Raw genomic sequence first — 23956 nt, 5'->3', positions numbered from 1 at the left:
GGGCCTCAGGGGACAGAGACATGGTGTGGTTTAGCATCTCCTGCTTCTTCTCTATGTCGTCCCTTAGCAGCTCAATCTGGGTGCGGAACGCCTCCAGCTCATCCTCGTGCTTCCTGGCCTGAGACTGGAGCTGGGCCTCCAACAGCCTGGGGGAAAGGAGGAGAAGAGGAGACAGGAAGGAGGAGAGAGGGGATGGTTACAATAAGCCTAAACCTTCCTAAACCTGACTGAACCTCCCCAAACGTCTAACTTGTAGCATTGCGGTACCATAGTGTGGAGACTTACTGTATTAAGTATGGTTTCATAGCTCATTAACTCGCATCTTAACCCCCACAGTTTGTGCCTCTTTTAGGCATAGGAACGGGGGAGAGGATAAAACAGGAAGGCAGTAAGTAGAGAAGGAAAGCAGAAGATAACCTGGCCACTTGCTTTAGACCCTGGTATGCCAGGCCCAGCTCGCCATCTTCATTCAAATAACCCCAGTCAGAAGCTTTGCTGCCGGCGGCAAGCCAGGAGAGATAGAGACAGCGAGACGGAGAGATAGAGGAAAAGAGAGAGATGGCAAGAAGAAAGGAGTGACAGGAGGAAGTGAAACAAAAATGGACAGGGGAAAACAGAACAGAGTAATAGGAGTTAGCACCACAGAGAGGTAGAGCAGAACCAGAGATTCTCCAGTTAAAATCCTATAGCTGACATAGGAACAAGGTCTCAGACAACAGACAGACACTAACATCACCCTTTTAAAACCTGGTCACGGTGAGAGAGTGTCGTTATATCAGCATCTGCCTCTCATTACTGCCATCTATCTGCATCCTGCCATAATGAGGACGTCTAACAAATACCTCCGGGTTCAAAGGTTCTGCTCTGCAGACACAACAGAGGTGTTCAAATCACCCTGGCATTTTGGCTAGGTCTCTCAAACCGGGCCGGGACACAGAATGAAATATATAAAAAAAACAGGAATAGATCGCGGGTCAAAGGAAGATTGCTTTGGATCGAAATAAATCGGTGTGCTTCGAGTGGCTCATTACGAGCAGCACAAATGTCTTTCCTCCCTGGCAATCTGAGTGCCATCTAAGTCCCCTCACTCACTTACTGTCTGAGGGTTCTGTTATTGATGATGACAGAGGGCCATGAAGGTATATGGCTCAGGAAAGATATTACTGTGTCAATTTCAATAGGGTGGAATCAAAAGCAGGGCAGTTTCCCATGAACATGTCATTATACCGTCAAAGTGATTGGGACAGTTTAGATTAGAAAGGTGATCTGATGTTACCCTGAGAGTAATCTCCTGTGGTCTGTCACCTTGAGCATACGGTAGCTACACTGTGTATGTTGGACTAAGCGCCGGACATAGAAGTACAGTAGTGAAGGCAATTTCTAGTTGGACAAAACAATAGTAGCACTGGCAACAGTTTAATGTAGTCACATGGAATGATAACCACCAGACACTTTCCTCATTTCACCCTGTCAATCCAGAAGTAGAAATGTGATATTTACATTGAAAAACATTCTGTGCACCAGTGGGTATGACAAAAAAAAAAGGGAAAAAAAGAGGCCATATTCATCACAGGCCAGTGTGTATTCCATTACTGTACTTCCAATATAAAAGGTCAAGACACTTACTTCTTAGACTCACAGAGTCCATGATAGGACCTCAGAGCCTCCTCCTTGTCTATGGGCTTCTTGCTGTTGGTCCATTCAGGCAAGTTATTGGTTTCCTATGGAGAGAGGGGGACATGAAGGTCAATTTATGATGCCATTGAAGAGGTAGTAAAACCCGTGGGACTGCTCTATAAGGTAATGACATTCATCCGACTTGTCTCTTTCCCTCTTTAGGTCAAAACTAGTCCGTGTTTAACACACACTCATAAACCTGAGTCATAGGCCATATTATAGTAGAGCTGCCCTCAACATACTTCCATATTACAGGCCAGCGCCTCTCTAATATCTGCATCTGAACTAATCAGCTTCAACAGTTGGGGAAAGGAAGAATCAGAGCGACAGGCCATCATCTCAGTGGAGTCATAATCACCACCCTTCTAAGGAGTATGACACGCAAGGCATATCCTCCACTAGCCTAGCAGGTGGGACTGGGAGAGTGCAGCTCAGGAGTGTCTGAAATATTACCTAGATGTGAGGGGGGGGGGGGTAGAAGTGGAAACGCCTGAGTGAATGAGAGCTGTCTGTTCTGCTGCCTCCCGCACACCATGCTCTCCCTCTCTGCTCTCCTGTCCTGATGCACTCCCTTCTCAACCCAAACGCCTGGCTACCCACGGTGTTTAACAGCAGTGGGGATCATATTCGGAACTCTCTTCAGGAGGACATAACTACAGGTGAATGCCGCACTGGATTATTGCAGTGTAAGGGCTGATCTGTCAGACTATGTCATTCTCAGTTCCAGTTGGAGGTCAGGTTACGGAGGCCAGTCTCTCTCATATGTCTCATAATGAGACCTCTCCAGTTACATGCTTGTCTTGCCTGTACCTCTGTCTAAATCCAACTGGAAACATTTGATGAAATATTCCAGTGTTTTGTTTGGGTAAGATACAGGTCACTGGAATCCATAACATACAGTGCAAGACTATCACGTGCTTTTCCATCACTGGCTGACTTGACTCAATTGCGCTGCATAATGATAATAATCCTGTTGACTTTCAACCCACGAGTCACAAACAAGAAAAGTATATCAGCGATCCTTAAACGAACGTTCAGGATTTATTTATTTTTTACCTACATTTTTTTGTCACGTTACGGAAACAGCTTCCAAATGAGTTCTGTAGATCAAAAAGCTAGGTATTGTTATTTTCCAGATTTGACCAGATTTTTAGCTCTTTGTTCTTGGCCATAGTAGAGTTTGGAGTGTGACTGTTTGAGGTTGTGGACAGGTGTCTTTTATACTGATAACAAATTCAAACAGGTGCCATTAATACAGGTAACGAGTGGAGGACAGAGGAGCCTCTTAAAGAAGAAGTTACAGGTCTGTGAGAGCCAGACATCTTGCTTGTTTGTAGGTGACCAAATATTTATTTTCCACCATAATTTGCTAATTAATTCATTAAAAATCCTACAATGTGATTTTCTGGATTTTTTTCCCTAATTTTGTCTGTCATAGTTGAAGTGTATCTATGATGAAAATTACAGGCCTCTCTTATCTTTTTAAGTGGGAGAACTTGCAATTGGTGGCTGACTAAATACTTTTTTGCCCCACTGTGTGTGTGTGTGTGTGTGTGTGTGTATGTATATATATATATGGGCAATTTGGATAACTAGGGCCACTAACAACTTGCTGTGAAGTCGTGGAGACAAGCTGTGGAACATTCTTTCAACCCTTGGCCTATAGCCCCAGTGGAAATCTAATTCACATAAAAACATCCACATCAAAATCCATCTGCTTAAACTATAGATATGCGTGACATGCTGAGACTCATGAACATGGTTTTCTCTGTTTTGCCCTAGAACGTAAGCCTCACAAGACTAATTTGAAGGTCCTTGGTACCAGTTTAATGTGTAGATAACCTTTTGATTAACCAATAGGGCCATATAAACTGGACAATAAACACTTCCCATTGGACAAATGAAGCCATGTCAACTTTCAGCTCCCAGTTTGGTGACTTACAATGTGATTGGTTGTGTCCTTCTCTTTCTGCTGTGCTGCAGTGACAATCTGACTCCTGAGGATAAGGACCTCCTCCTTACGCACATCCAGCTCCTCATTGGCTGCCTTGAGCTGGCCCAGCAACAGGTTGTAGCCATCCTGAAGCTCATTGGAGGAGCTGTTCTTGGAGGCGCGGTCAGCGATGGCCTTCCTCAGCTCGTTCAGGTCATTCTTCAGCTTCTTGTTCTCAGATTCCAGCTCCTGTCTCTGTGGAAAAACAAGGCCAAAGTTCAAAGAGATTTATCGGCAATCTGAAATGTAATTTTGGTAATCGTTGGTAATAAAAGTAATGAAATGCCAAGGCTCAATGTAAGGAAGAACCCAAATAGTTGAATTAGCTGGCCAGTGTGATAGCACCACTAAATGTGAAGGATATGTCATACATTGTGATTATAATCCATCCGCTGTCTCATGTCTCATTCACAGACAATGAGCATTAAGGAGACATAAGTATTCCTGAAGCCTCTAACCGTTTCCCCAGGACAGGCATGCAAAAGGTAGAGGGGAGGTGTAGGATATGGGATCAGACTTTATAACAGTATTGCTTCCGTCCCTCTCCTCGTTCCAACCTGGGCTTGAACCAGGGACCCTCTGGACACGTTGACAACAGTAACCCTCGAAGCACCGTTACCCATCGCTCCACAAAAGCCACGGCCCTTGCAGGGCAAGGGAACCAACTACTTCAAAGTCTCAGAGCGAGTGACGTCACAGAATGAAATGCTAACAGCGCACACCGCTAACTAGCTAGCCATTTCACACCGGTTAAACTCACCCCCTTTGACCTCGTCTTTTTCTGCAGCAACCAGTGATCTGGGTCAACAGCATCAATGCGATAAACTTTTTTTCTAAGACTACAAATTGTTTTCTACGCGTGATAAACACAAAAAGTTATGGCAGTTATTTTACTTATGGCCCTTGGAAAAGACCTGCACATCTGCAGTTATAAATCAAAACGTGTTTGTGGATGGTGATTTACATTTGTGAATATATTTGGCATGATATTGATTCCATACTATTACCCAAGGTGCAAGAAGCAAGCCCATAGAGATCGGCAAATTGAGCAGAAATCTCTTTTTAGGAGTTCACAGCAAATCTGTGAATACCTATTGTTATTGTCTTAATTCTTATTTTTAAATGTTCTACATGGTCAAATAACTCAAGCATAGATTGGTAACTTTTAAAAAATTTGGCACACAGAGCCAATGAGTAACTTGGTAAAAAATAATGCCACCCACAAATTGGCCTATCGCTGTTATTAGCAGTCTCACCTTTGACCTCTTTCCACATTTTACCACTTTCCACTGCTCCGTTTGACCTAGTGACTTAACTTCTTCTGTATGAGGGAAAACCCATACATACAAAGTTTTCTTCAAGGACCCATAAGGTCCGTCAGAATAGATTTTCCTCCATCTTGGACATTTTGGAAAATTATTCTCATGAACCATAAGTCCAAATAACACCAAGTGTGGTATGTAGGCCCATGGTATTAACTTAGCTTGGGAAAAGGGATTGGTTAAGAGAAGACTGAGGTACTGACAAATCAGGAAATCTGATTTCACATGTCCATTGAAATCCGTTGTAAATCCACCCCACAATGGCATATCAACTAGAAACTTGTTAGGGTCAAGGACATTACCATGATGAAGCATGTTACGTTTGGCATTGATATCTTAAAGAATAAGGAAACTATTAACAATTCACTTTGACTATGTAACGCTGCTTAAAATAATAAAACAAATCTTCATGAAATACAAGTCAGATTTACTCCAAATTTTACGAGTGACCCCTCTTCATAAAATTGGAAACTCCTTGGACCCAAATTACTATATACTCATTGGACAGTTTATTAGGTACACCATTCCGTCCACAAAAATGGATCGCTCCTACAGACAGGAGTCACATGGCCGTGGCTTGCTATATAAAAGCAAGCAGAGAGGCATTGAGGCATTCAGTTACTGTTTAATTGAACTAAGAGACTTTGAGCGTGGTATGATCGTCAGTGTCAGGCGCGCTGGTTCCACTATCCACTAAAATTGATTAAATTGTTTCCCCCCTAATCTACACACAATACCCCACAATGACAAAGCAAAAACAGATCTGATAAAATAACATTTTAAAAATGGATATATCACATTTACATTTACAACCTCTTGGGTTGTGCCGTGGCGGAGATCTTTGTGGTCTATACTCGGCCTTGTCTCAGGATGGTAAGTTGGTGGTTGAAGATATCCCTCTAGTGGTGTGGGGGCTGTGCTTTGGCAAAGTGGGTGGGGTTATATCCTGCCTGTTTGGCCCTGTTCGGGGGTATCATCGGATGGGGCCACAATGTCTCCTGACCCCTCCTGTCTCAGCCTCCAGTATTAATGCTGCAGTAGTTTATGTGTCGGGGGGCTTAGGGTCAGTCTGTTATATCTGGAGTATTTCTCCTGTCTTATCCGGTGTCCTATGTGAATTTAAGTATGCTCGCTCTAATTCTCTCTCTCTCGGAGGACCTGAGCCCTAGGACCATGCCTCAGGACTACCTGGCATGATGACTCCTTGCTGTCCCCAGTCCACCTGGCCGTGTTGCTGCTCAAGTTTCAACTGTTCTGCCTGCGGCTATGGAACCCTGACCTGTTCACCGGACGTGCTACCTGTTCCAGAGCGGTAGAGACTCTTAATGATCGGCTATGAAAAGCCAACCGACATTTTCTCCTGAGGTGCTGACTTGTTGCACCCTCGACAACTACTGTGATTATTATTATTTGACCATGCTGGTCATTTATGAACATTTGAACATCTTGGCCATGTTCTGTTATAATCTCCACCCGGGCACAGCCAGCCCGATTGCTCAGTTTGGCTGGGCGGACAGCTCTAGGAAGAGTCTTGGTGGTTCCAAATTTCTTCCATTTAAGAATGATAGAGGCCACTGTGTTCTTGGGGACCTTCAATGCTGCAGAAATGTTTTGGCTCTGACATACACTGTCAACTGTGGGACCCTATATAGACAGGTGTGTGCCTTTCTAAATCATGTACAATCAATTGAATTTACCACAAGGTGGACTCCAATCAAGTCATAGAAACATCAAGGATGATCAATGGAAACAGGATGCACCTGAGCAAAATTTCGAGTCTCATAGCAAAGGGTCTGAATATTTATGCAAACAAGGTATCTTTTTTTAAATCTGTAATACGTTTGCAAACAGTTCTAAAAAAAAAATGTTTTCGCTTTGTCATTTTGGGGTATTGTGTGTTGATTGATGAGAAAACATTATTTAAAAAAATCTAATTTAGAATAAGGCTGTAACATAACAAAATGTGGAAAAAGTCAAGGGGTCTGAATAGTTTCCAAATGCACTGTATATATTATAGGTACTTCGTTTTATTAGTTGTAGTTGGAAGTCATTTTTATTAGTTGTAGATCTATTAGTAGTTCCACAACAACTGTTTTATTCTGTTTGTACATTTGATTATTAAGACAGAAGTTGCCATATTCTTGTTACTTTGTTCATTTTCTTTCATTTGAACACTTGAAAATGGAATGGTGCATCTCAAGAGATTTCATCCTGCAAAATTTAAAATCAATAAATTAAGTTGGTTTTTGGACTCATCACAATAGTCCCTAAAGAGTTTGAGAAAATAACGCTAATGCATTCAAAGATGGCCACACTATACCAGTAGAAGCATATTAGCACATAGGCTAATATGCAAAAAATACCCATGGTACGCATCTTAACTTAGTTTGAGAAAAGCTGGTCAAAAGATGGTGGAGTTCAGATTTTACGTATCCATTTAAACCACTATAAATCCACTTCACAGTTGCCTATTAACTTGAAACTTGTCATCGCTATCATGGACGTCCCTAAGGAAAACCACATTGAATTTGGTATTGATATCTCAAAAAACAAGGAAACTTTTAACATCTAATTATCTGCATATGTAACGGTAATGCTCAAAATCATATGCAATCATCTTCTCCTCATGAACCATATGCCAGATTCATTCCTGATTTTGTATTTAGACTCAGTCTTTAATGGTTTTGAGAAAAAAAAAATTCAGCATTCAAATATGGCCGCACTGTACCTATAGATCTACATTAGCAGATATGCAAAAAAAATACTTTAAACATATTCCTCTTATGAACCTTTGCTTTGTTATCCAACTGCCCGTGCATCCTTTCTCTCATCCTGTGAACCCCATTCATTGCTGCTTGCAGCTATATTTGAGTTTTTTTGTTTTCAACTGTGGATATTGAAATTATTATTCCAGTGAAAAGGTGTTGCTACAACAAAATTAACATGAATCAGATCCTCTACCTTTCTGTGGCAACATGTAAACATACAATTTCATTTTTTGAATATGCTTGAGAAGCTGAGGGCAGGAAGACCAAAGACACCAGAACATCCAGAGTGAAGAAGAAATGAAACACAACAAATAGAGACATCCCACTGCTGAATAGTACTGTACACTGTGGTTGTCTGTGTGTATGCATGTTAATTGGTGTATCTGTGTGGGGGTGGATGGATCTGTACCTTGAGACTGTTGTAGGCCAGATCCGCATTCTCTTGCTCTGATGTCGTCTTTGGCTCAATGCCCTAAGATAGATGGCTAATAGTAAATATTGAGGATCTTAAACTTAAAAGTATTCAAGACAAAGAGTAACGGGAGAAACTTCGGTGTAAGTATTTTAGAAGTATAGAAAAACAAGCAAGAGCATAACACTAGACTGAGACATGGGCCCACCTTGCGCTTAGACTGGTCCTCCATCTTTTCCAGGTTGACTTGCAGTCTCTTCCTCTCCTGTTCCAGCTCCCTAACACGCTTCTGCAGCTTCATGAACACACCGATGTCCATTGCTGCCTTCTCCACTCCCATCTCCTACAGGGGAACAATGTCAGGTGAAAACCTAGCCCAAGCAACTATGTACAGTAAGCCTGTGTTAGAATGTACCCTACCCTGTGCTCTGACCTCTTTCTCCCCTCTCTCTCCAGATGAAATCTCGCGTCTTGTGACGGCCGGCCGCCCAACAACCTGCCCGCTTGACCCTATTCCCTCCTCTCTTCTCCAGACCATTTCCGGAGACCTTCTCCCTTACCTCACCTCGCTCATCAACTCATCCCTGACCGCTGGCTACGTCCCTTCTGTCTTCAAGAGAGCGAGAGTTGCACCCCTTCTGAAAAAACCTACACTCGATCCCTCTGATGTCAACAACTACAGACCAGTATCCCTTCTTTCTTTTCTCTCCAAAACTCTTGAACGTGCCGTCCTTGGCCAGCTCTCCCGCTATCTCTCTCAGAATGACCTTCTTGATCCAAATCAGTCAGGTTTCAAGACTAGTCATTCAACTGAGACTGCTCTTCTCTGTATCACTGAGGCCCTCCGCACTGCTAAAGCTAACTCTCTCTCCTCTGCTCTCATCCTTCTAGACCTATCGGCTGCCTTCGATACTGTGAACCATCAGATCCTCCTCTCCACCCTCTCCGAGTTGGGCATCTCCGGCACGGCCCACGCTTGGATTGCGTCCTACCTGACAGGTCGCTCCTACCAGGTGGCGTGGCGAGAATCTGTCTCCTCACCACGCGCTCTCACCACTGGCGTCCCCCAGGGCTCTGTTCTAGGCCCTCTCCTATTCTCGCTATACACCAAGTCACTTGGCTCTGTCATAACCTCACATGGTCTCTCCTATCATTGCTATGCAGACGACACACAATTAATCTTCTCCTTTCCCCCTTCTGATGACCAGGTGGCGAATCGCATCTCTGCATGTCTGGCAGACATATCAGTGTGGATGACGGATCACCACCTCAAGCTGAACCTCGGCAAGACGGAGCTGCTCTTCCTCCCGGGAAGGACTGCCCGTTCCATGATCTCGCCATCACGGTTGACAACTCCATTGTGTCCTCCTCCCAGAGCGCTAAGAACCTTGGCGTGATCCTGGACAACACCCTGTCGTTCTCAACTAACATCAAGGCGGTGGCCCGTTCTTGTAGGTTCATGCTCTACAACATCCGCAGAGTACGACCCTGCCTCACACAGGAAGCAGCGCAGGTCCTAATCCAGGCACTTGTCATCTCCCGTCTGGATTACTGCAACTCGCTGTTGGCTGGGCTCCCTGCCTGTGCCATTAAACCCCTACAACTCATCCAGAACGCCGCAGCCCGTCTGGTGTTCAACCTTCCCAAGTTCTCTCACGTCACCCCGCTCCTCCGCTCTCTCCACTGGCTTCCAGTTGAAGCTCGCATCCGCTACAAGACCATGGTGCTTGCCTACGGAGCTGTGAGGGGAACGGCACCTCAGTACCTCCAGGCTCTGATCAGGCCCTACACTCAAACAAGGGCACTGCGTTCATCCGCCTCTGGCCTGCTCGCCTCCCTACCACTGAGGAAGTACAGTTCCCGCGCAGCCCAGTCAAAACTGTTCGCTGCTCTGGCCCCCAAATGGTGGAACAAACTCCCTCACGACGCCAGGACAGCGGAGTCAATCACCACCTTCCGGAGACACCTGAAACCCCACCTCTTTCAGGAATACCTAGGATAGGATAAAGTAATCCTTCTCACCCCCCTTAAAAGATTTAGATGCACTATTGTAAAGTGGCTGTTCCACTGGATGTCTTAAGGTGAACGCACCAATTTGTAAGTCGCTCTGGATAAGAGCGTCTGCTAAATGACTTAAATGTAAATGTAAATGTATAAGACTGTATAAAATGGGTTAATCCTGGTTAAGGAGGTCTTACCTCTACGAGTTGGATGGCATCGTCAGTGTCTCCCACCTCGGAGGTAGAAATGGAGGGATAATTGGAGTCAGACTCCAGGCTGCTCTGGTTAGAATTGTTCCTCCTGTGGCCAGGCTGAAACTGAAGGGTAAGAGGAGACAGGGAACCATTGGACATCTGGCTTGGCACAGGAAACCTACATGCAAATGGGCACACACACACAAATACACACACGCACCTTGGCCTCTTGTAGGTTGTCATATCTCTGCTCCAGTCTGGAGAACTCCCTGAGCAGGTTCTGATAGCGCTGCCTCTCCTCATCCAGCTCTGCCTGGACCCGACCCACACTCTGGGATGCACTGCTCTCCTGGTCTGAAACACACACACACACACGACCAGTCCACATCAAATCACTTTCACGAGTCTCCACTTTCACTATTACTCAATTACTGTCCTATAGATGAGCCTTCATTTGAGTGACTAGAAAACAAGCCATCATTAAGTTACATACAGTATTCTCCATTACAGGTACTGAATATCTATTGCTAGTCTTTGATGTCATGTTGATTTTATTATGTTACTTGGAATAGCACATTGGTGTCAGCACCATTTCATATGTTCATTTGAGGGATAGGTTATTGTATTGTCATGATTCCAAATAACTTTTCTATCTTGGACCGTTTTCACATTGCCGATAGCATAGGGACATTCTTGAGAGGTTTTCAAGAGGCATAGATTTTTGAGAGACAATACTGTCACGTAAACTCGCGAAATGATCACCCCTGGAGCATTACATCTGGTTTTACACTAGAAAAGAGATGACAGTTTTCACACACTACACTCGCCCCCCTCCGAGCAGGGCAGTTGACCTCGTTGAGCTTAACACTCCTACAGAGCAATGTTTTCCAAACAGCTGAAATGTATAGACTTATATTTGAGACGTGTTTTATTGAGTTTTTACCTGTGATGGGTTTAGATTTCTAAACTTCAAATATTGAGACATGAGGGGTGCCATAGTCTAGGGTCTACACCAGAAGTTAATGGTTATCTGTAGGAGGAATGTATATGGTGGAGACAATTAAGCTTGGAATGTACTGAGTAAAGGAAAAGCAATCACATCTTGGCAGGCACTGATAAGGGTGGAGAGCTGTGGATTAGTGAGAAAGGCGGCCGAGGTCAGGTCACGTTAAGGGAGAAGGAACAGTTTATTGCACGCGTCACTTAATTTCCTGCCTAGCGACAGATGTAATGTTTAAAGAGAAGGAGGAGATTCCAACCCAAACTGGGGTACATATACCACCACTGGTGGAACCATGTTCAGCTGTTCGATGCTTTGGGGTGAATAAACTTGGTTTAAGCTTTCATAGTGTACATTGAGTTCTTACTCTGATATTTAGAACCTAACAACTGAAATTGCAGTTAACACCCTGTTACGCTCTGAAATTGTCACAGTAGCCGCTGCCTGCCGGCTGCACTGAACCAAGAAAAACAATGGAGGCCCATTAGCGCAGTGTATATATATATATATATATATATATATATATATATATATATATATATATATATATATATATATATATATATAGCAGTGTGTGTGTGATATATATATATATATATACATACATACACACACACTTTGGAAAGTATTCAGACCCCTTGACTTTATCCACATTTTGTTAGGTTTACAGTCTTCTTCTAAAATGGATTAAATCGTTTTTTCCCCTTGCTAAAATGGAAATAACACATTTACATAAGTATTCAAACCCTTTACTCAGTACTTTGTTGAAGCACATTTGGCAGTGATTACAGCCTCGAGTCTTCTTGGGTATGATGCTACAAGTTTGGCACATCTTTATTTGGGGAGTTTCTCGCATTCTTCTCTGCAGATCCTCTCAAGCTCTGTCAGGTTGGATGGGGTGAGTTGCTGCACACCTATTTTCAGGTCTCAGAGAATTCAGAGAATTGTCCCGAAGTCACTTCTGCGTTGTCTTGGCTGTGTGCTCAAGGTCGTTGTCCTGCTGGAAGGTTGAACCTTACACCCAGTCTGAAGTCCTGAGCAGGTTTTCATCAAGGACCTCGCTGTACTTTGCGGGGGGATGGGGGGGATAGTTTTTCATGATCTGGTAGGCGAACCACACCAGGTAAAACTCTGGTTATGACATAATAATAAATCCATTTTATTTAGGATATGATGGGACCAGATTTTTACTTTTTTATTTGTTTCAATTTTACCCCTTTTTTTCTCCCCAATTTCGTGGTATCCAATTGGTAGTTAGTCTTGTCCCAAAGCTGCAACTCCAGTACGGACTCTGGAGAGGTGAAGGTCGAGAGAAGTGCGTCCTCCGAAACACAACCCAACCAAACTGCACTGCTTCTCGACACAATGCCCGCTTAACCCGGAAGCCAGCCGCACCAATGTGTAGGAAGAAACATTTGCGCCCGCCACAGGAGTCGCTAGCGCACGATGGGACAAGAGCATCCCTGCCCAGCAAAAACCCTCCCCTACCCCGGACGACGCTGGGCCAATTGTGCGCCGCCCCATGGGTCTCCTGGTCACGGCCGGCTGTGACAGAGCCTGGACTCGAACCAGGATCTCTAGTGGCACAGCTAGCACTGTGATGCAGTGCCTTAGACCACCGCGCCACTCAGGAGACCCCCAGATTTGTAATGTTTTTTTTAATCAGGTTGTATGGTTTAAAAAGAAACCGGTGGAAAAACTCCTGGTCCTAGGGAGGATGAAAACATGAAAGTTGCCTGATAACTCGTTTATTGTCTCTTCTCATGCCCACGGATCCTAGGAGGATCTGTTATTACAAGGGAATGAATATGAAGGCAGCATCACTGGGATCATAGTATGTTGCTACTGTAATAATGTAATAGATAAATAACAGGGGCTCTCTGGTCTGTAACATCCCTAGCTCCATAAACATGGGTTATTACCCCCAGCCTGGACAACATGCTGCTCTAACCGGCAGTAGAAAAGAAAAACACAGTAATGTTACAGTACATTGTGATATCGCTCATCCCAAGGGGCCCTGAGAGAACCCTACAGTAACACTGCGGATAAAGAGAGCAGATTTGGCCAATACAACTCTTCAATAACTACTGACATTTTCACCAGAAAAGAGTGGATACGGTATTCAGTAAGTCAGATGTGGGTCATGGCTGGTGTCATATTATGTCAAATGATTTCCTTTTAACTGCTCGGTGATGAAGCATCCCGTTTGAAGTACTGCACATGGTATTCAGATATAGGCAGTGGTCATGTTCAGAGATTATGATGTAAACTAGAAGTGACTTCTTATTGACAAAGAGAAGTCCATTGACGAATGGATTTAACAAATTGATTGATTCATGTTTCGCACACAAAGGTACATATTCCAAAACAAATACTTTTCCACGTGAATCCAGTGCTAAACAAGGGCTGATTTCAGTCTCAGGTTTATATATTTTTAAAAAGTCTCACATTGCTGCTGCCGTGTAACTTGATGCGGTTTCTGCCTCCTGTCCTACTTCCACAGAAACCCCTTTTGTGTGGGGAAACAAGCCGTCCCTCCCCTCAGGTCAGGCAGAATGCAGGGCTCACTGTGACTACAGTTTCACCTTCAACCACTCATATATATATATATATATATATATATCACTGTAATAGTGCTATCGTTTACATCTTAGTGGTGTATGAGATCTAAAAAGCATTTACCTTCTGTGCTCTTGGAGTGGTGCAGAATCCTTTGGTTCATCTTCTCCTTTTCACTCTTCAGCAGGGAATTCTCCCTCTCCAACTCCTCCACTCTCTAAGGAAAAAGAACAAGAGCATTAATGAAAGCAATAGAGACATCAGAAAGAGCATGGTGGCCGTTCAAGAGCAATGCATTTTCTTTCATCGATTTCAATTTTCTACTTCAGACGATAGATGCTACTTACTCTCTACAAGTGAGCAAAAGGTCTATTTAGTTGTTTTGTTTCCCGGTTTCTCTTTAAGTGACTATAAATCTGTTGATCCTGCGTGTGAGGCTCTCATAGTGATGTCAAACGGAGCTAGAGAGCCAGGGACAATTCTTGCATTGTTACAAACTGAATCAAAAGGGCCAAAGAGGGGTGTCTATTACCACTGAGAAAGCCTGAGGCCAATCTACTTAACAATGAGCTTCTTAAGTCAGGTGGTCAAAACAATACAAAAATGTATGCATGATATCACTTCCAGGTCAGTAGAAGACCACTGACACATACAGTTAAATCCACATTGAGATTGTTGGAGAATCAGATTTTCAGTAACTTGACTCTAAAGAGCAAGAATTCAGTAAAACCGCTGCTACCAGCATCTTCTGTAGTTACTCGGGCAACTGATGACGGTTTTCACCCACGGGTTTCAAACAGAAGGTTTTATTCTGTCAACATTAGGGCTTTCGAGAACATACAAGGTAAAGGAAAATGACCTTCTCCTCTTCAGTGATTGACAGCTCACCTGTTCAAATCTCATCTTCTCGTTGCTGTGCTCCTCCTCCAGCTTCTTCCTGTGGGCGTGTGCTTCCTGGAGCTCCGCCCTCAGCTTCTCCAGCTCATCCTTCATAGAGGTCAGCTGACTGCCGTCTCCCTGGCGACTGCGCATGGTCTCCAGCTCCTTCTGCAGCTTGTTCACCTCTGAGCCCAGGGAGGCTTTGGCCACCACCAGTTGCTCATTCTGAGTCTTCAGATCTTTGGTCTAAACAGTGGGACAGGAGAGAGAGCTCTGTTACTACTATGGGACGTCACATCACTTTCAAATCAATCCCTTTTTAACATAACTTGCAGTCTAGACTAGCCAAAAAAAACCTTCGGTGCCAAAATGATTGCAAAGGGAAATATTGACCTTTCATTGACCCGTCTTTGTATTATGGCACTCATTGTAGGCTGCTAGCGTTACAGGTCAGTGTACTCCTATAAAAAGTCGCCTGGGTCAGAACCATGCGTACCTGGTCATCCATCTTCCTCTGCAGTTGGACGATCTTGTTCTCCATGCCCGTGTTGAGCTTCTTCAGATGTTGAGCGGACCTCGCCTCAATCTTCAGCTGTTTCAGCTCCAGCTTGGCTCGCATGCGGCGGTAGGCACACTGGATGGTGATGGCGGCGTTCCGTGCCACCTTGAACTTCCTCCTGGTGAGCCAGCCTCGGACATGCTTCTGGATGATCATGGCTTTGTGATGCAGAAGGAACTGGGGAGGGGGGGGTGAGGGGAGGTAGAGATCAGGGACAAGGAACCATTTATTACACTGTACAATGTGATGAGAAATATGCAGTTAACTAGATTTCCCAGTAGGGGGATATTCTAGAGTACTAAATCCAAAGGGAATCTAGAGTATCCGAGAAGGCGCAATAGCAGGCAGCATTTATGCGAGGCCCGCCTGATCACATTCCATTTCAAATCCGAGCACTTCGCCTCCAATTTTCCAGTCACACAAACAGGACAAGTCCAAGACTGAGGCATCTTCCCAGGGTACTCTTTACTCCTGATAGAGATCTAAGAGAGATCTAACCACGGATAGCTTCAACATGAATACAGTGCGGGATTGGGAACAAATGAGAGTGTATACAAAATCCAGGATAAAAAAAGGTCAAAGGTAAACCAGTGACATAACAGGTAGAGTGTTGTGGTTGTAGTACCTCCTGGAAGATCCTGCGGGTGAACATGCCCCTGGTAAAGGCCTGGATGGTGACAACAGCCTGTCTCACCCTCAGATAGGCCGTCCGCTCTCGGACCATACGATACTGCTTCTGACAGATAACAGCAGCGCGGGTTAGACGCAGCCGCTCCGCATACCTGAGAAAGACAGCAAAAGGAGGAGGACACGGAAATTAGTTACAACACTGGCACCGATATTGATTTTTTTTTAAATGTAAAACTTGTTCACGACCCTTGTAGTGTGATTTATCAAGAAGTTCCCTCGTGGGAAGAATTCTGAATTGACCAGCTACTTTGTTAGTCTAGCAGAACGTCGTGCTTCTCCTCTCACCTGCGGGCCATGTAACCGCGGCCAAATCTCTGCAAGGTGATGGCAGACTTGCGTATCTTCTTGTAGCGGACCATCTGTAGCCAGCGTCGCACTGTCTTCTGGATCTTGATGCAGGCGGAGCGGAACTTGTCTGCCCTCAGCTTCTCCAGGTAGGCCACTTGGCCCGCCCGAAAGAAGATCTTGGTCTTACCAAACTGGAACTTGTCTGGGTCCTGGTGAGGGACCAGTCATTCATTCATTCAGTTAAATGGAACTTCAGCTCGATCAACTGAGCATCAAGGCAGCTAGTTAAGTGGATGTTATCAAACACAAGGTTAAATAGTCCCCCCCCCCTCCCCTAAGGAATCCATGACATACTGTCCAAGGCACATTCAAATGATATTCCTGTAATAATGTATTAATAACATGATTCATCTCAGACTGTGTATGATGAATTCTCCACTGAGAACACAACGGGGTTTGTCCATTAGGACTGAAACTCATGACCTGCCTTTTTACATCCCCATTCCCACAGGTTCATATATTCAAAACCTGTTGTCTCTCAATACTGGAAAAGTTAACATGTACTGTATCAGAGCAGACATGCAGTAGGTTCAATAATGCAAAGATGGACTGGCCCTGAAGGAGTTAGGGAGCTCCGTTGAAGAGAACAACATCCTTTAACCATGGGAGGTTCACCATGGGAGGTTCACCATGGGAGGAACAAAAGTGATCCTTTCTATTCATTCATTTCCTTTCCTATCCTGCTTGGGGCTTTAGGGTGGACATATTTCTTACCTTGACCAGGGTCTCTAGTAGGTTCCTACACACCAGTTTCTTGTCTCCTACGGTCATATCGGACTTCTTCATGAGGACTCTGTATCTGTTGAAGAAGTCTGGGTACGTCCACCTGGAATCACATAGGACTGGCTGAGATGCAAGTCAAACACACACAGCCCAAATCTGAAACAGGCATATTTTAATCCATGAAAAAGGAAACCATTTTGTATTATTTTGAACAAAACAAAATTGTAAAAAAATGTCCTTACCACTTCCACGCAACATAAAGGCATGATTATTGTTAATCTCTAGTTTCTTTTTGGTTTGCAACCATGAGCAGGTCAGGACTACTGTCAGTCCTCTAGACTGGAAACAGTAAGACTGCATAAGACAAAGTACTGCGTGAGAAAGTGCAATCTGTTTTATGCTGTGTAACGGAATCAAATTGTTATTAAGAGGGTTTTCGTGCTCTGTGGTGAATTGCTCTCCTGCTGTTCTCCCTCAGGGAAGCACGTACCTCAGGGGAGACGGAATTCAATTTCCTCCCTGCTTAGGACGACCGAGAAAGTTCAATGATGGCGCAATAAAAACAGACAGAGGAAGAGCCTCCGTCCAGGCAGCACAAATTACGGAAGTGACATGCCCATTACATCACCAGGAGTCGCATAACAATCCCATTGTATTACAATATATATAATAATAATAATAATAATAATAATAAGCCATTTAGCAGACATTTTTATCCAAAGTGACAGCCTTGTGCGCATATTTTTTTTATATGGATGGCCCCAGCGGGAATCAAACCCTCGCCCCTTGGCGTTGCAAAGCGCAATGCTCTACCAACTGACCCACACAGGACCAAAATCAATTTCTGTGCTTCCACTATCTATTGCACACAGCAGATAACTTGGCCACCCGTGTAACGGTAGTGCTCTGTGTGTGAGAAGCAATCTTACCTTGATGGGTACCCAGCAGCACTGATGCGGATGGTCTCCAGGACTCCACATGCCCTCAGTTGCTGCACAGCTCTCCTGGAGTCAAACCTGCAACAGAGAGGGACAAAAGAACACGTATACAAAGTAAAAAAAAAAAAATCCCAACACACTGGAAACACAGCATTCTGGGAGTAGGGTTAATTACCATACATATACACAGGTAAAGGCTATTTCCCTCTCCCTACTGTACCTGAGCTTAAGCTTCCCCTTCATTATTGTACACATCTCCACTAGGCAGAAGACAGAAGCATTGGGAGGTGGTTAATGCTAGTCAGCTAGGTGCTGCCTGGGTAGACTGACTGTGTCCCTACATACAGCCGTCGGTATGTTTGCTAAAGTCCAGCCACAGCATGTGACCAAGGCACATCATTCGATTTAGAGACCTTGAAGAGGCATTTGTGCGAAAGAATGCATCAAGAAGATGGCAACATAACCTGACCTCTCCTTCTGTCCTGTCGACAATGTGTGCTGTCGTAGAAAAGCATTAGAACACAAGACAATTCCTTAAATCGACCTCGAAAAACAACAACCTAGGATATCTAGTGTGCTGGCTTAAATGCCCCATTCAACACTGCTTATCAAGACAACATTGTTTATTGAAAAGCAGTCTTTATTTTGGACGGGAGTTTCTGGTAACAGTCAACATGGTTGTGCCACTGTGAGCAAGAGAAACTGTTATTGAGTCAGAGGACTTGAGAGAGTTATTCAGCAAGAGACAGAATCAGCACCTCAGGCTACACTCGGGTCTAGGCAACCAAAGAACAAACAGCACACGCAGGTTATGTCTCTCTCTCTGTCTGTCACACACAGTACTCTCTCCTGGTTGTCTTTTCCCACGACTCCATGCATGTTTATTAGTGTTCTGTATACATAAGCAAAAATGACCTCACAATGACCGTACCACGTTTAAATAAGAATGGCAGACCACATATTAGGCTCCAAGATCTGATTAGTGAAGCCAGTCACGGTAAGAAGTTGGCTTCTGATTCTTAAACACACTGTACACAAACATACACACAGAACAGAGCCCTCTTTGTTTACAGTAATACTGTAGTAATACTGTACCGGTGGGTGCAGAAGTCCCAAAAGCACCTCTTCCACTAAAAATGAGCAAGGTTTTTCAGTCAACATGAAAAAAGCTTGCTAATCCAAACAACTTGGCTATTTGAGCAGAGAAGTTACATGAGACAGACAAGACACACACACTCTTCCGTATTCTGTTGCCTACATACAGTTGAAGTCGGAAGTTTACATACACTTAGGTTGGCGTCATTAAAACCCGTTTTTCAACCACTCCACAAATTTCTTGTTAACAAACTATAGTTTTAGCAAGTCGTTTAGGACATCTACTTTGTGCATGACAAGTAATTTTTCCAACAATTGTTTACAAACAGATTATTTCACTTATAATTCACTGTATCGCAATTCCAGTGGGTCAGAAGTTTACATACACTAAGTTGACTGTGCCTTTGAACAGCTTGGAAAATTCCATAAAATGATGCCATGGCTTTAGAAGCTTCTGATGGGCTTCCAAAGGCTTCTGATAGGCTAATTGACATAATTTGAGTCAATTGCAGTAACCTCTTTGCTTGACATCATGGGAAAATCAAAAGAAATCAGCCAAGAACTCAGATTTTTTTTTTTTTTTAGACCTCCACAAGTCTAGTTCATCCTTGGGAGCAATTTCCAAATGCCTGAAGGTACCATGTTCATCTGTACAAACAGTAATACGAGTCCAATATCGACATAACCTGAAAGGCCGCTCACCGAGGAAGAAACCACTGCTCCAAAACCGGCATAAAAAAGCCAGATTACGTTTTGCAAATGCACATGGGGACAAAGATCGTACTTTTTGAAGGAATGTCCTCTGGTCTGATGAAGCAAAAATAGAACTGTTTGGTCATAATGACCATCGTTATGTTTGGAGGAAACAGGGGGAGAAAAGGGGGAAGAACACCATCCCAACCGTGAAGCACGGGGGTGGCAGCATCATGTTGTGGGGGTGCTTTGCTGCAGGAGGGACTGGTGCACTTCACAAAATAGATGGCATCATGAGGAAGGAAAATTAAATGGATAATTTGAAGCAATATCTCAAGACATCAGTCAGGAAGTTAAAGCTTGGTCGCAAATGGGTCTTCCAAATGGACAATGACCCCAAGCATACTTCCAAAGTTGTGGCAAAATGGCTTAAGCACAACAAAGTCTAGGCATTGGAGTGGCCATCACAAAGCCCTGACCTCAATCCCATAGAAAATTTGTGGGCAGAACTGAAAAAGCATGTGCGAGCAAGGATGCCGACAAACCTGACTCAGTTACACCAGCTCTGTCAGGCGGAATGGGCCAAACTTCACCCAATTATTATTGTGGGAAGCTTGTGGAAGGCTACCCAAAACATTTGACCAAAGTTAAACAATATAAAAAGGCAAAACTATCAAATACTAATTGAGTGTATGCAAACTTCTGACCCACTGGGAATGTGATGAAAGAAATTAAAGCTGAAATAAATCATTCTCTCTACTATTATTCAGACATTTCACATTCCTAAAATAAAGTGGTCATCCTAATTGACCTAGGACAGGGAATTTTTACTACGATTAAATGTCAGTAATGTCAGAAAAACTGAGTTTAAATTTAAATATATGTGTGTCCTTTCTATGGAGTTTGTCCTAGCCACCGTGCTTCTACACCTGCATTGCTTGCTGTTTGGGGTTTAAGGCTGGGTTTCTGTACAGCACTTTGTGACATCAGCTGATGTAAGAAGGGCTTTATAAATACATTTGATTTGGCTAAGGTGTATGTAAACTTCTGACTTCAACTATACACCGTCACTGAAAAACAAATATTTACTCACGAGAATGCCTCCTTCTCATCATTAGGCTTGATGCAACGCACATAGTGGGGGGTGGTGGCATTCAGGGTCTCCATGAGAAGCTGCAGGGAGCTGCGGAACTACAGTGCACAGAGGAACGGAGGATGAGAAGTACTGCAAAGGCTAAGTTTTACAAAAAAAAAACTGTTTAATCCCACCAATCATTGTAAAAATACAGACTTGTTACGTCATTGCTTCCTAATGAAAGGTTAAAGACATTGTTAAGAAAATGACTGACGACACTAACACAGACACAGACAGGCTCCTGTCCAAAGGCACACTGATTGAACTCATGATGGTGTCACAGAGGATGCTAACCTGGTGGCCCACGGTTTTCCTGTGTTCCTTGTTGGGGACTTTAGGTGTCGGTTTGGCTGAGCGCACGTTGATCCTGGAGGACTTGCTGGAAGAAGACGTGGAGCTGCTTCCGTCTTTATTAGTGTCCTGGAACAGATCCGCCACGAGCTGAAACTGGGAGAACATCATTAATATGTTTATCAGAGTGTTTCATCCAAAACAACTTAGCATAAAACAGATTATATAAACCATTTTACAGCCAGATAACAACATAAATTCACCAAACCGCACAAAAAAAGTGGCGTTGAATTTCCACAAAAAATATTTTTCATAAGATATATTTTTTGCATAGTGCTGTACTGTAGGATCCAGTGCAATGGCGGGTGTGTTAAAGAACACTGATGAGACTACAGTAATGAAAAGCATGGCTGGACAGGACGTCAATAAACCAGCATTAAGGCGTCTGTCAGGATGGTCCTGTAGTCATATCTCCACAGCAGAACCAGTGAAGGTGAACAATTTGAGTGTCAAGCAGCAGCATCCACGTATTTGCGGTGGATGCAGAGGGAACATTGATAATAGCATAATAATATCTCAGTCACAGATAAGGCTGGTGCGGTAAAACAGTACTAATAGACTGCAGTGCAGTCCCACCATCCATACTGATAACTATTCTCTCATGCCAAACTTGCACCAACAAAAAAAATCTGAAATTAACACGAAATTCCTTTCGGAAAATGTTTGCTTTATCACTTTGCAAACAATATGCTCTGTAAGCAGGATTGGACTTTATGAAGATTCATGGAGGTTCCTTGATCCCTCCACCTCCTCTGGCTTGGGGTACAGCTCAGGTACCTCAGAGTTAGCAGGGCTTTCAGGTTGTGCGAGATGATAGTAATGGTCCATTGAGGAAAGACTTATCGGCTGAAGGAAGTTTCATGACCCTCACATGACCTCCAAGGCTCTACAATGTTGATCGGTTTCTGCATCACTGTCAGCTAGATATGGGGGGGGTTTAAACAAGCTAGGGGCTCTTGCCAAGTTCTCAACTACTGAGCAAAATTGACATTAGAAAATCAATTGAAATGATAGAGATAAAAAAAAATGCAGTACAGCATATTGTACAATATTGAGACGTGCGATGTCTTTATCACTGATTTTGTTTAGGAAACCTTATTGCAGCATTTCCCAAACTCTGTCCTATCCATGCTGTTCAATGGAGCTTGGTGCCTTTCTGATACTAAATAGATTTGGCACAGACAAGATGCTTTTAGACAGAATATAAAATATGAAATCTCTCCTTGCCTCTCAATATTCCTTCTCATTTGCACACTCTTAATGGCTGTTGCATTAGTAATGCTGAGGAGAGGATTTTGGCGAGAGGGAGACGAGATGGATGAAAGAGAAAGGGCTGAATACGAGATGCCTAATACGAGATGAAGTGAACTAAAGTTGGTATTTGTCCCAAAGAGAGTGGCAGAGAGGTGGAACTGAACAGAAATGACTGAGAAAGCTAATGCACTTTTGGCTCTCACCACTTAATCAGTTAAAAAGTTCATGCAGAGAACATGAGCTGAAATTAGGTTCCAATCAAGCAGTTTGAGTTTGGCTGGGAGAGGCAGGAGTCAGCAGGTCTCTAGAAAGTGTGTGTGTGTGTGTGTGAGACAATTAATCTGCAATACATTAGAATTTTGATCTGACATCTTAATTTACGTTTCATGTATTTCAAATGAGAATGTAAAGCAGGATTTAAACATCAGGGTTCATGTGAAGTGTTGCCAAGTTGTCAGTCTGGCTTTAAACAACAACTATATCTGATAGGAGCTATACTTCCCATCATATGAACCTGTGAAATGCTTCCAACTTTGCCACTTTCTAAATCGTGTTACTTTCTTTTGCGTCGTTGCACTCTATCCCAAAACTGAAGCCTCTTTCGGTAGTAATCTAATTTGGTAAAAACTTTTACGGTGCTGTTTTTCCAAGAAAGAAGTCAAGGTCACACACGGTTAAATGAGTTTGAGCTTAAAGACATAATTCTTTGCGACATGCTTTCTGCATTTAAGTGGTCAGAGTGGGCTGTTCAGTGTGAGTTAAAGTGTCCACTAGAAGCATTTTGATGATTGTGTCATTGGGGTAGCGATCTAATGACATTGTTTTATCTCACCTTGCTGGCCTTCAGAATGTTGATGTGTTCCTCGTAGACGGTGTCTCTGTTCTTCTCCAGGAAGCCATCACACTGGTACTCAACCTGCCAAGGGAGGGGAACAGAGATATACATACATATACATATAACAGACTACACTTCACAGCCAAATACACTGACAACTAAATTAGCAAACATTTAATCAACTATGGTAATTATGTACAATAGGGACTGAGGGTTGTTTGTTCAAATCCCAGGTGGCCCATACAGTCCTGCTGTTGTGTCCCACAGCGATGCACTTACAGGAACCGTCGACAAACATCCAGCGGTCCATTGAATAATTTAAAGCATGTGGCAGTTTAAACAGAAGCATTTACTGAACATGGGGGGAAAAGAAGATGAACCAGATTAGCAAACAATGTTTATTTATAAAAAAGTCCTATGTAAAATAACACGAGTGCAGGTATTGTTTGGAAGGAAATCCCTCCGTCAGTCAGTCGATCGTCCTTCCCTTTTGTCTGTCCATTAGCAGCCCCAGCCTCCAGGCAGTCTGG

General features: G+C 43.6%; 1 protein-coding gene across 1 annotated transcript in view; it reads right to left on the bottom strand.

The window, feature by feature from the left end:
* Positions 1 to 23956, bottom strand: part of myo5b (myosin VB) — an 85825-nt gene that overhangs the window by 9650 nt on the left and 52219 nt on the right. The window contains exons 14-30 of the mRNA XM_029655243.2: positions 23424 to 23507; positions 21281 to 21433; positions 20945 to 21042; positions 18055 to 18141; positions 17117 to 17228; positions 16340 to 16551; positions 15990 to 16146; positions 15302 to 15541; positions 14815 to 15051; positions 14050 to 14143; positions 10588 to 10721; positions 10371 to 10490; positions 8381 to 8515; positions 8170 to 8232; positions 3620 to 3865; positions 1627 to 1721; positions 1 to 146 (exon numbers count right to left, since the gene is read on the bottom strand). The exon at positions 1 to 146 is cut by the window's left edge and continues 53 nt beyond it. Of these exons, the coding sequence (XP_029511103.1) occupies positions 1 to 146; positions 1627 to 1721; positions 3620 to 3865; positions 8170 to 8232; positions 8381 to 8515; positions 10371 to 10490; positions 10588 to 10721; positions 14050 to 14143; positions 14815 to 15051; positions 15302 to 15541; positions 15990 to 16146; positions 16340 to 16551; positions 17117 to 17228; positions 18055 to 18141; positions 20945 to 21042; positions 21281 to 21433; positions 23424 to 23507 (2413 nt within the window). The remainder of the gene's footprint in view (positions 147 to 1626; positions 1722 to 3619; positions 3866 to 8169; positions 8233 to 8380; positions 8516 to 10370; positions 10491 to 10587; positions 10722 to 14049; positions 14144 to 14814; positions 15052 to 15301; positions 15542 to 15989; positions 16147 to 16339; positions 16552 to 17116; positions 17229 to 18054; positions 18142 to 20944; positions 21043 to 21280; positions 21434 to 23423; positions 23508 to 23956) is intronic.

Source organism: Oncorhynchus nerka, linkage group LG4, assembly GCF_034236695.1.
Source record: "Oncorhynchus nerka isolate Pitt River linkage group LG4, Oner_Uvic_2.0, whole genome shotgun sequence".
In the NCBI taxonomy this organism is placed as follows: domain Eukaryota; kingdom Metazoa; phylum Chordata; class Actinopteri; order Salmoniformes; family Salmonidae; genus Oncorhynchus; species Oncorhynchus nerka.
Note: the sequence above shows the minus strand (reverse complement) of the source record. Positions and strands in the feature narration are given on the sequence as shown.